Genomic DNA, 13,137 nt, shown 5'->3' on the forward strand with positions numbered 1-13,137 from the left:
GTCCACTTTGCTGTAAATTTTACTCTGTTAAAGCAACAATATTTTACAGCACACAGATGTGTGTATACCTCAAGTTTTCTTACTTATGTGGCTGGGCTACTGAATGTAGTCCAGGAGGTAGTGAATCAACCAAAAAGAGACATCTGTCTTCTTTTTGAGTTCTGTAGTTGAAGAAAAAAATTATTTCTGAGGGCTTAGGATTTAATAGTCTTGAGTGGGATCCAGTGAAAAAACTATAAAGTATTTTTCTGATGCAGTGTAAAATAGAGAATGAATGCCTGAAAAACCCCACAGCTCAGAATAGGTCTGACTTTTACCAAAGGATGCCATTTCAGGAAACCACCCTGCTCCTCATTTCCCAATCTTCCAACCTATTATGGATCTGATGTCTGCAAGTCTACCAGAAAACTATTCCTTGAGTTGGCAGACTTAAACTGCAAGCACCCCTGGGATGGGTAACGCAGTTAACACTGTAGTCTGAGTTTCTTCGTGAGTCTCTTATGTAGATCCACCAATGGGACGGTGAGAAAAGAGCAGGTGGTGGGCGGGGCCGCGGGGTGGGGAGGAGAGGAGAACTTAGAGAAGGAAGGCGGCGGGTATCAGGGCTATGAGTGCTTTTAAGGAAGGTCTCCATAGAAGGTTCCCCCAGCAAAGTAGGGAGGGGCACTCCCCGAGAGGAGTCGAGGTGCCGGGGCCTGCTGCCTCGCCGACGCTGGGAGGAGCCCCGCGTCCCGCCGCGCTTGCCAAGGGTTGGCTGCGCTTGCGGCGGGAGTAGAGGCGCCTTGCGCACCAGGAAGTGACTGTTTCCCCGCCGCAGCAAACCAGGCCATCCGCTGGCCTTTTAGTTTGCCGCCTCGGGTTTGTAAGAGGATTTATTGGTTACGAAGGAAGGTAAGGTGGATAAATAGCCCGGAAAATCTGATTTAACCCTTGCGTTACAGAAAACTCCCTACTATGCCAAACTGTCCGCGGGGCGGGGAATGGAGGCGGCAGGCGGGGCTGGGGACGGGACCCGACGGTGACTGCGCAAGGTCGTGTACAGCCTAGCGTGGGCCTGTGCCCTAACTCCTCCCACTCCCTTACTTTCCGTCCTTCCGGGGCCCTGCAGTCCGGCCAAATTTAGTGGTATCCTTTCCTAGCGTCTCCTCTTTGTTAACCCTTCCTACAGACACAGTGGGCAGAACTTGCCTAAAGAAGAAAGGAATGGAAGGGCTAGTGGAGTCTTGTTGGGGACACAAGGACCTAACTGCCTGTGGACTGCAGTTGGGATACAGCAGAGAACCCATTTGCTCGTTTGGTTTAGCAAGGAATAGTGTTTGGGGCCGGTCCAACTGAAGGAAGGGTGAGCAGAGAGTGCAAGCAGGACCCTTGTCGGTGGGTGAACATTTTGCTCCAAAAGGGATCCTTGGCCCTGCGCGGTCAGACCTACCACATAGTCTCTCTGATTTGAACCTCTCTGAGCACAGGTGAGTTAGCCTGCCTTCCTATCTGGGCTACTCTGGACTCCATGGCTCTTCCTGATCAATTCCTGAGGCAGGTAAAAAACAGTCGAGCACAACCGCTCACACACTTTTTTTTTTTTTCTTTTGCTAAGGAACAAAACGCCCAAGCATTTATTGTTTTTATTTTTTATTTTTTTTGAGACGGAGTCTAGCTCTGTCACCCAGGCTGGAGTGCAGTGGCGCGATCTCAGCTCACTGCAACCTCCGCCTCCCAGGTTCAAGTGATTCTCCTGCCTCAGCCTCCAGAGTTGCTGGGATTACGGCGCCCGCCACCACGCCCAGCTAATTTTTGTATTTTTAGTGGAGACTGGGTTTCACTGTGTTGGTCAGGCTGGTCTCGAACTCCTGACCTCGTGATCCACCGCCTCGGCCTCCCAAAGTGCTGGGATTACAAGCCTGAGCCACTGCACCTGGCCCCCAAGCGTTTATTTATTGTATTTTTTATTTTTTTGAGATGGAGTTTCACTCTTGTTGCCCAGGCTGGAGTGCAATGGTGGGATCTCGCCTCACTGCAACCTCTGCCTCCCAGGTTCAAGCAATTCTCCTGCCTCAGCCTCCCTAGTAGCTGGGATTACAGGCGTGCGCCACCACACCTGGCTAATTTTGTATTTTTAGTAGAGACAGGGTTTCTCCATGTTGGTCGGTCTGGTCTCGAACTCCTGAGCTCAGGTGATCCATCCTCCTCGGCCTCCCAAAGTGCTGGGACTACAGGCGTGAGCCACCGCACCCGGCCCCAAGCATTTATTTAAAACAGGACAAGATATAAAAAGGAAATAGTATCTTCTGTGAACAAATGCCTCGCCTGACATTAAGAAACAAAGAAACAGAACTCACCTTGACTGGTATGAGTGTGCTGCCTTGAAAAAGAAATTTCACCACAGAAGTTACTAAATATGACAGGCTTTTACCTAGAATGATGGCTAGTTGGCACCTTGAAATAATAAGGTCCTGTTTTAGACCATACTTGATAATTTGGAAGAGACCTAGATGGACAAGGACCCTCCTGCTGGGGTATAGAGCAAATGAACTACAGTCATGGCGGAGTCACCAGTCAGAGGACCCACACATTCACAAAAAAGTCTAAATGTCGTTGGGGTGGGAATAACTGTCTTCAAATTCCTCAGCTCCCTTGTCCCTCCTCTGCAAATCCTCAAATGGGCCTGCAGTTTCCTTCCTCCTGACTTTCCTGCTGACTGGAGGGACAGGACCCCTCTCCTGGATCAGCTCTACTCCCTTCCCCTGTAGTCTGGGCTTCAAGGACCCTGGCCTCCTCAGACCCACCAAGTCATTCCTTATATCTCTTGCCTCTTCATTCATTTCCTTTGTCTGGCTTTTGCCATTCTCCATATCAAACACATACATTCTCTCATAGGCCACACACTTTTTTTTTTTGAGAAGGAGTCTCTGTTGCTCAGGCTGGAGTGCAGTGGCATGATCTTGGTTCACTTGAACCTCTGCCTCCCGGGTTCAAGCAATTCTCCTGCCTCAGCCATCTGAGTAGCTCGGATTACAGGCATGTGCCACCACACTCGGCTAATTTTGTATATTTTTGGTGGAGACGAGGTTTCACCATGTTGGCCAGGCTGGTCTCAAACTCTTAATCTCAAGTGATCTGCCCATCTCGGCCTCCCAAAGTGCTGGGATTACAGGCGTGAGCCACCCTGGCTTTTTTTTTTTAGACAAGGTCTCCCTCCCAGGCTGGAATGCAGTGGCACAGTCATAGCTTACTGCAGCCTTAAACTGCTGGACTTAAGTGATCCTTCTGCCTCAGCCTCCTAAGTAGCTAGGACCACAGGTGTGTGCCACCACACCTGGCTAATTTTTAAATTTTTTTGTAGAGACCGGATCTCGCTGTGTTGCCCAGACTGATCTCAAACTCCTGGCCTTAAGCAATCCTCCTGCCTTGGTCTCCCAAAGTACTGGGAGTTATGGTTGTAAGCCACTGCGCCCGGCTGCCACACACTTTTGATTGTATTAACAGGTAGTCCAGCATAGGCCATAACCTCACTACACTCCAGCAGGCACTCATGTAGAGGGTCAGAAAACTTATGTGTGTATGTGTGTGTGGTGTTTTTAAAATTTCCCACATAACTGTACTCATCCTCACAGCACTTGCATGCATTATTACATCTTGTCAGTTTTGCAGGTTGGAGATGTTGAAGCATGAAGAAACCAAGTAATATGCTTTGAATCAGAGCCTAAGGAAGGGCAGTGACACATGTTGAGCACTGGCTGTCTTTTTTTTTTTTTAATTTATTTTTTATTATTATACTTTAAGTTCTAGGGTACATGTGCATAACGTGCAGGTTTGTTACATATGTATACTTGTGCCATGTTGCTGTGCTGCACCCATCAACTCGTCAGCACCCATCAACTCGTCATTTACATCAGGTATAACTCCCAATGCAATCCCTCCCCCCTCCCTCCTCCCCATGATAGGCCCTGGTGTGTGATGTTCCCCTTCCCGAGACCAAGTGATCTCATTGTTCAGTTCCCACCTATGAGTGAGAACATGCGGTGTTTGGTTTTCTGTTCTTGTGATAGTTTGCTAAGAATGATGGTTTCCAGCTGCATCCATGTCCCTAAAAGGACACAAACTCATCCTTTTTGATGGCTGCATAGTATTCCATGGTGTATATGTGCCACATTTTCTTGATCCAGTCTGTCACTGATGGACATTTGGGTTGATTCCAAGTCTTTGCTATTGTGAATAGTGCTGCAATCAACATACGTGTGCATGTGTCTTTATAGCAGCATGATTTATAATCCTTTGGGTATATACCCAGTAATGGGATGGCTGGGTCATATGGTACATCTAGTTCTAGATCCTTGAGGAATCGCCATACTGTTTTCCATAATGGTTGAACTAGGTTACAATCCCACCAACAGTGTAAAAGTGTACCTATTTCTCCCCATCCTCTCCAGCACCTGTTGTTTCCTGACTTTTTAATGATCGCCATTCTAACTGGTGTGAGATGGTATCTCATTGTGGTTTTGATTTGCATTTCTCTGATGGCCAGTGATGATGAGCATTTTTTCATGTGTCTGTTGGCTGTATGAATGTCTTCTTTTGAGAAATGTCTGTTCATATCCTTTGCCCACTTTTTGATGGGGTTGTTTGTTCTTTTCTTGTAAATTTGTTTGAGTTCTTTGTAGGTTCTGGATATTAGCCCTTTGTCAGATGAGTAGACTGCAAAAATTTTCTCCCATTCTGTAGGTTGCCTGTTCACTCTGATGGTAGTTTCTTTTGCTGTGCAGAAGCTCTTTAGTTTAATGAGATCCCATTTGTCAATTTTGGCTTTTGCTGCCGTTGCTTTTGGTGTTTTAGACATGAAGTCTTTGCCCATGCCTATGTCCTGAACGGTACTACCTAGGTTTTCCTCTAGCGTTTTTATGGTATTAGGTCTAACATTTAAGTCTCTAATCCATCTTGAATTAATTTTCGTATAAGGAGTAAGGAAAGGATCCAGTTTCAGCTTTCTACTTATGGCTAGCCAATTTTCCCAGCACCATTTATTAAATAGGGAATCCTTTCCCCATTTCTTGTTTCTCTCAGGTTTGTCAAAGATCAGATGGCTATAGATGTGTGGTATTATTTCTGAGGACTCTGTTCTGTTCCATTGGTCTATATCTCTGTTTTGGTACCAGTACCATGCTGTTTTGGTTACTGTAGCCTTGTAGTATAGTTTGAAGTCAGGTAGCGTGATGCCTCCAGCTTTGTTCTTTTGACTTAGGATTGTGTTGGAGATGCGGGCTCTTTTTTGGTTCCATAGGAACTTTAAAGCAGTTTTTTCCAATTCTGTGAAGAAACTCATTGGTAGCTTGATGGGGATGGCATTGAATCTATAAATAACCTTGGGCAGTATGGCCATTTTCACGATATTGATTCTTCCTATCCCTGAGCATGGTATGTTCTTCCATTTGTTTGTGTCCTCTTTTATTTCACTGAGCAGTGGTTTGTAGTTCTCCTTGAAGAGGTCCTTTACATCCCTTGTAAGTTGGATTCCTAGGTATTTTATTCTCTTTGAAGCAATTGTGAATGGAAGTTCTTTCATGATTTGGCTCTCTGTTTGTCTGTTACTGGTGTATAAGAATGCTTGTGATTTTTGCACGTTAATTTTGTATCCTGAGACTTTGCTGAAGTTGCTTATCAGCTTAAGGAGATTTTGGGCTGAGACAATGGGGTTTTCTAAATATACAATCATGTCATCTGCAAAGAGGGACAATTTGACTTCTTCTTTTCCTAACTGAATACCCTTGATTTCTTTCTCTTGCCTGATTGCCCTAGCCAGAACTTCCAACACTATGTTGAATAGGAGCGGTGAGAGAGGGCATCCCTGTCTTGGAGCACTGGCTGTCTTAAGCACAGTCCTGAACATGTCATATATATGAACGCTTTTAATTCTCACCAAAACCGTAAAGATAGGTGTTCTTAGTCCTATTTGTATAGACAGTGACACTGAGATTCATAGTGCTTAAGTAGTAATATCTTGCGTAAAACCGCATAGCCAGTGAGAAGTAGAGCTGGGATTGGAACGTGGCTTCAGCTGAATGCGGTGGCTCATGCCTGTAATGCCAGCCGAGGCAGATGGATCACTTGAGGTCAGGAGTTTGAGACCAGGGTGGCCAACATGATGAAACCCCGTCTCTACTAAAAATACAAAAATTAGCTGGGTGCAGTGGGGGGTGCCTATAATCCCAGCTGCTTGGGAGGCTGAGGCAGGAGAATGGCTTGACACAGGAAGTGGAGGTTGCAGTGAGCCAAGAATGTGCCACTGCACTCCAGCCTGGGCGACAAAGTAAGACTCTTCCTTTTTTTTTTTTTTTTTTTTTTTGAAAGAAAGAACATGGCTCCAAAGCCCGTGTTCTTAACTGTACTGTCTTGTTGCCTCTTGATGGGGGGGTGTTGAGTGGAGGGTGCTATCATTAACACCTGAACTCTGGGCCAGCTTAAATATATTCTGTAAAAAGTTTGAAATCCCCCCAAATGTCACATGCTATGACAGTCACTTTCTTTAGTACTTTGTAATCATACAAAATGGTGTATGGGCTAAATATTGCAGCACCTATGTCATCATCCTCTAGGTTACTTACTGATCATGGAATGTTAATTTAGCAATAATTTGTGTGTGTGTGTGTGTGTATGCATGTATGTATAAATATAAAATTCTGAATTAGGCTATGACTTAACATTGGGATGAAATCCAAGGTAGAGCTTAAGGGCAAAATACAAATTTCACAGCAGGTTAATAGGATGTCAGGCTAAGTCCATTCAAGTGTCCTAAGTACTTAAAATAGGTGTTTATGGCTGGGCATGGTGGCTCACGCCTATAATTCCAGCACTTTGGGAGGCCGAGACAGGAGGATTGGTTGAGTCCAGGAGTTTGAGACCAGCCTGGAAAACATAACGAGACCCCATCTCGTTTTTTTTTAAAGATGGAGTCTCGCTCTGTCGCCTAGTTTTGCTCTGTTGCAGTCTTGGCCCGTTGCAATCTCTGCCTCCCAGGTTCAAGCAATTCTCTTGCCTCAGCCTCCTGAGTAGCTGGGATTACAGGTGCCTGCTACCATGCCTGGCTAGTTTTAGTATTTTTAGTAGAGATGGGGTTTCGCCATGTTGGCTAGTCTGGTCTTGAACTCCTGACCTCAGGTGATCCGCCTACCTTGGCCTCCCAAAGTGCTGGGATTACAGGTGTGAGCCACCATGCCCGGCCAACCCCATCTCATTTTTAAAACAAACAAAAACCAGGTGCTTTCACAGCAATGCAGATATACCGTAGAGTCCTGTGTTGCAAAGGGAAGCCCCCTACTTGTGTTCTCAGTGTCACCCATGTTAACTCTTCCAGCTTTTGTCTCATAGTTACTCCCATTGTTCCTTCTCCCACTCCCCTCTTTCAGTGTTGCCACCTCTACTCAGTTAAATACTGTCTTTAAACACATCATGACAGTTACTATTAATGCTTACTGAAGAGATTTTGCCAGGTGTTGGACTCTGCTCAGAGTTTCACAAACATACCTATCTGATCTTCTGCTAAGTACTTTTTTTTTTTCGCGAGACAGGGTCTTGCTTTGTCGCCCAGGCTGGAGCATGCATGATCATGGCTGCCTGGGCACAAGTGGTCCTACCACCTCAGCCTCCCGAGTAGCTGGGACTACAGGCGCATGCCACCATGCCTGGCTAATATTTTAATTTTTGTAGAGATGGGGTCTCCCTGTGTTGTCCAGGCTGGTCTCAAACTTCTGGGCTCAAGTAGTCCTTTTGTCTTGGCCTCCCAAAGTGCTGGGATTATAGGTGTGAGCAATACTGTACCTGGCCTAAGTACTTTTTTTTTTTTTTTTTTGAGATGGAGTTTCACTCTTGTTGCCCAGGCTGGAGTGCAGTGGCTTGATCTCGGCTCACTGCAACCTCTGCCTCCCGGGTTCAAGCGATTCTCCTGCCTCAGCCTCCTGAGTAGCTGGGATTACAGGCAGGCGCCACCACATCTGGCTAATTTTGAATTTTTAGTAGAGACAGGGTTTCTCCATGTTGGTCAGGCTGGTCTCGAACTCCTGACCTCAGGTGATCCACTTGCCTTGGCCTCCCAAAGTGCTGGGATTATAGGTGTGAGCCACTGTGCCCAGCAGCCTAGGTACTTTTTATTAATTATCTTCTTGTAACTCCTACAACCACTATATAAGGTAGATACCATTGTCTCCATTTTACAAGTGAAAAAAAGGAATGTCAGAGAGAATGATTAACTTGGCAACCGCCACCTAGGTAGTGAGTGGTGGGGCCGGTGGACCACCCAGGACAGGTCTGGCTGTCTGACTCTAGGATCTGCACTCCTAAAATGTCAAAGCCTTCATTTGTGCGCACTGCCTGCCACTTCCCATTGCCTTCTTTCCCTTCTTTCTTTTGTCCCAGACATAATGGATGTGATACTGCCTTCCTCAGAGGTATCTGCCTTGGCCTCCAGGCCTCCAGGCTCTCTTGACTCTCATTCTGACACCAGCATCTCTTCTTGCTCTCCAAATATTACCTTTCTCCCAGATATAGTCATTGGCCTTTTGCTCTTGCCTTTACACAAAGCACTTTTAAAAAAAATTTTATTTTGGTTTATTTATTTATTTATTTATTTATTTTTTTGAGACTGAGTCTCTCTATATTGCCTAGGCTGGACTGCAGTGGTATGATCGCAGCTCACTGCAACCTCCGCCTCCCGGGTTGAAGCGATTCTTGTGCCTCAGCCTCCCGAGTAGCTGGGACTACAGGTACACGCCACCATGCCCAGCTAAGTTTTGTATTTTTGGTGGAGACGGGGTTTCACCATATTGGCCAGGCTGGCCTCGAACTCCTGACCTCGTGATCCACCTGCCTTGGCCTCCCAAAGTGTTGGGATTACAGGCATGAGCCACTGCACTCAGTCCTAATTTTTGTATTTTTAGTGGAGACGGAGTTTCACCATGTTGGCTAGGCTGGTCTGGAACTCCTGACCTTGTGATCTGCCCGTCCTGGCCTCCCAAAGTGTTGGGATTATAGGCATGAGCCACTGTGTTTGGCCTCAAAGCCCTTTTTCATCTTACAGCTTGTATTATAGGCACTCAATGAAATCTGTAGCCTTGCCATCTCTCTCGATCTCTCTACTTGTCCTACTGCTTCTCTACTTACTTGTTAGACATTTCCATTTGGATATTTCCCTACCATTCTAAACACAATATGTCTCAAACGTGAATTTCCTTTTTTTTTTTTGTTTTTGTTTTTGTTTTTGAGATGGAGTCTCGCTCTGTCACCCAGGCTGGAGTGCAGTGGCACGATCTTGGCTCACTGGAACCTCCGCCTCCTAGGTTCAAGCGACTCTCCAGCCTCAGCCTCCTGAGTAGCTGGGACAATAGGTGCCTGCTTCCATGCCCGGCTAATTATTGTATTTTTAGTAGAGACAGGGTTTCACCATATTGGCCAGGCTGGTCTCGAACTCCTGACTTTGTGATCTGCCCGTCTCGGCCTCCCAAAGTGTTGGGATTACAGGCGTGAGCTACTGCACCCGGCCGAACTTGCTTTTTATTAGCCTCCTTATTTCATCTTTAATTCTCTACACAAGGCCTCCATCATCTCACTATTACCTTCACAATAAAGTCGATGTTTTATTCAGGCATGAACATTCTTTCAAATCTCACTTTGACTTAACTTTTCAGCCTGTTGCCTCTATTCCTTAAAATGAACTACTGTTTTAGTCAGACTGGTCTCCCTGCTGTCCTTCAAACATGTAATTCATCTCTCTGCCATCCTTTAAGACTCAGTTTCTGGCTGGACGTGGCATCTCACACCTGCAATCCCAGCACTTTAGGAGGCCTAGGTGGGAGGATCACTTAAGCCCAGGAGTTTGAGGCCAGTCTGGGCAACATAGCAAGACCTTGTCTCTACTATGTTTGTTTGTTTGTTGTTTGTTTGTTATTTATTTGAGGCGGAGTTTCACTCTGACGCCCAGGCTGGAGTGCAGTGGCATGATTTTGGCTCACTGCAACCTCTGCCTCCTGGGTTCAAGTGATTCTCCTGCCTCAGCCTCCTGAGTACCTGGGACTACAGGCGTGCGCCACCATTCCCGGCTAATTTTTGTATTTTTTAGTAGAGGCGGGGTTTTACCATGTTGGCCAGGCTGGTCTCGAACTCCTGAACTAGTGATCTGCCCGCCCTGGCCTCCCAAAGTGTTGGGATTACAGGAGTGAGCCACTGTGCCCGGCCTTATTTATTTATTTTTTTGAGACAGAGTTTCTGCTTTTGTTGCCCAGGCTGGAGTGCAATGGTGCAATCTTGGGTCACTGTATCCTCTGCCTCCCAGGTTCAGGCAGTTCTCCTGCCTCAGCCTCCTGAGTACCTGGGACTACAGGCATGCACCACCACACCCAGCTAATTTTGTATTTTTAGTGGAGACAGGGTTTTGCCATGTTAGCCAGGCTCGTCTTGAACTTCTGACCTCAGGTGATCCACCTGCCTCGGCCGCCCTAACTGCTGGGATTACAGGCATGAGCCACTGCTCCTGGCTGTCTCTACTATAAATTAAAAGAATGGTGTGGTAGTGCACACCTGTAGTCTCAGCTACTTGCGTGGCTCAGGTGGAAGGATTGCTTGGGCCTAGAAAGTCAAGGCTGCAGCAAGCCATGATCATGCCACTGCACCCCAGCCTGGGCGACAGAATGAGACTGTCTTAACAAAAAAAAAAAAAAAAAAAGACTCAGCACCATGCCTCCCTGCTCTGGGAAGCCTTTTCTGAGCACTCATCAGGAACCAAGCATACTGTGTTATTTCCTAATGTCTTTTCCTGTGTCAGCATTTAATCTCCTTAATTAGATTGTAACCTTTGTAACCCCTCTGGTGTCTAGTGTGGCATGATGTCTTGCACATAGTAAGCACTTACTAAATATTAGCTGCTTCATTGGCTGTTGGTTAGGAAGTTGGAATAGGGAAAGAGATTTGTCATAGAAATATATCCAGAGATTTGAACTCTTTCCTGGAGGACAGAGACTATATTTTCCCCATCTCTTTATTTTGGGAACCAAAACATACCTTGCATGCAGTAATTCAGTTCTGCTCAACAGGCTTGCTTTTACTGTCTGCTGTGTGCCAGCATTCTGCTAGGCGCTTGAGATCCATAAGGGTTTATAAATGGATGAATGGGTTTGGTAGTTGTGCTTCCATTTCCCAACCTCTGTATGTGTACCTTTCATGCAGGTGGATTTCAGTGTGTTCTTTGGATGGCAGGCCTTAAGAGAAGAGTCCCAATGCACAGCCTCAGATACTTCATCTCCATGGTGGGTCTCTTCTCCAAATCAGGACTGCTTCCCTGGTATGCCAGAAATCCACCAGGATGGTCACAGCTCTTTCTGGGCACAGTATGTAAGGGAGATTTCACCCATGTGGTAGCCACGAAGTGTCAGAAAGGACAAAAAAGTCAGAAGAAACCAAGTCATCTTGGACCACTAGATGGTTCCTGGCAGGAAAGGTAAAGGCCAGGCTGATGTCCTCTTTCCTTAGCAAGTCTCAATCTGTGCATCTACTGAAGTTCTGTATTCCTAATGTAACTAATGTAGCATTACAAGGATTTGTGGGGCCACCTGAGGTAGGATACCCAGGGCAAATTTGAGGACGTCTGAAGAATATTGGTGGAAATGCTTTGGGGTTGCAGAAACCATTCTCTTTGTCTTTGAGTGTGTTTTTATCAGAAAGAAGATACTAATCTGGGACCTTGTCTTTAATAAGTCCAGGACAGGTTTGCTGAAAACCAGGAACCCAGAATGATATTAGATGGATTAGAGATGAGTAGTCCCATTGCAGCCATATAAGCACAAATATACCTCATTTATACAACAAATGTATTTTCTAAATCAAATTATATTTTAAAAGCATTAGGAAGATAAGCTATTTAAAGAAACCCAACAGAGAAGCCTTTTGTAATATGATTAATTACCTCCTGAAAAATCTGGATTTTTCTTATATTAGGTTTGCTCCATCTGTTCTGCTTTGTTAAGTAGACAACATCAAAATGGGCTGTTCTCCCAGACTCCATCTCCCTAGAGGGCATGAGAGTTAGGTCTTCTGAAAGTACTTATGAATAGTAGGTGCTCAGTACATATTTATATAATTAAAGAATTGCCTGAATTATTTTATTCCAGGCTGGCTGATGTTGTTACACCACTCTGGAGGTTGAGCTATGAAGAACAGCTCAAGGTAGGTGACCAGCCTAAGTCTTTACCCCTCCTTTCCAGGAGAATGGTGCCAGACTCGTAGGAGGCTTGACTGGGCAGTTATTTATTTATTTATTTTTAATTTTAAGTTTTTTTGAGATGGAGCCTTGCGCTGTCACCCAGGCTGGAGTTCAGTGGTGCAATCTCGGCTCACTACAACCTCCACCCCCCCGGGTTCAAGCAATTTCCTGCCTCGGCCTTCTGAGTAGCTGAGATTACAAGCATGCGCCACCATGCCCAGCTAATTTCTGTATTTTTAGTAGAGATGGAGTTTCACCATGTTGGCCAGGCTGGTCTTGAATTCCTGACCTCAGGTGATCTTCCTGCCTCAGCGTCCCAAAGTGCTGGGATTACAGGCGTGAGCCACCGCGCCGGGCCTTGACTGGGCAGTTCTATGCAGAAGCCCAAGCAGCTCCTTAAACTCATTATGCTATTGACTCCAAAATTGGAACTTTAGGCCAATTATATCTTCCTCACTCTAGACCCATAGATCCAAATGTGTGTTTCCTCTCTTTCTTGCATTTTTGTTATACTTACAGCTCTGTGTATGTGAGTAGTAGTGCTCTTGCTGTTTCACATGTAGCTGTGCTTTCCAACATGGTAGCCAGTAGCCATATGTGGCAATTTAAATTTGAATACAGTCAGTTCTACTGCTTAATTCTAAATAAGCTCTACTGCTTATTTAGAAAAGAGAAATTTATTCTAACTAATTGACATATTAGGGAAAATTTGAGAATAATGCAAATTTCGTGTTTACTTAGAAGTAATTTTGTCCATAAGAAACGCTAGATGAAAGGAGACCATACTCAGCTGAACCGAGCTATTTAAGAACATATAAAATGAATGCATGCACATACCTCAAACATCTACTGGCTCCCTCAGTTCCCCCAGTGTGTTTGTTATAAGCCATACCCATCCA

At 45.6% G+C, this 13,137-nt stretch overlaps 1 protein-coding gene across 11 annotated transcripts in view; it reads left to right on the forward strand.

Annotated features, from left to right (window-relative positions):
- Nucleotides 1-563: 563 nt before the first annotated feature.
- LOC105499305 (tRNA methyltransferase 2 homolog B) overlaps nt 564-13,137 on the forward strand; it is a 40,721-nt gene continuing 28,147 nt past the window's right edge. For 2 of the 11 annotated variants that reach the window (XM_071088908.1, XM_071088913.1), the window contains exons 1-4: nt 567-891; nt 3,781-3,893; nt 11,206-11,285; nt 12,147-12,201. In XM_071088908.1, coding sequence (XP_070945009.1) covers nt 3,792-3,893; nt 11,206-11,285; nt 12,147-12,201 — 237 coding nt within the window. In that variant the 5' untranslated portion in view covers nt 567-891; nt 3,781-3,791. Of the gene's footprint in view, nt 892-1,125; nt 1,467-3,416; nt 3,437-3,780; nt 3,894-11,205; nt 11,477-12,146; nt 12,202-13,137 lie in introns of those variants that run through there. The other 9 variants (XM_071088911.1, XM_071088910.1, XM_071088912.1 and 6 more) reach the window with 7 other exon arrangements.

This window comes from Macaca nemestrina, chromosome X (assembly GCF_043159975.1).
Source record: "Macaca nemestrina isolate mMacNem1 chromosome X, mMacNem.hap1, whole genome shotgun sequence".
Taxonomy (NCBI): Eukaryota; Metazoa; Chordata; class Mammalia; order Primates; family Cercopithecidae; genus Macaca; species Macaca nemestrina.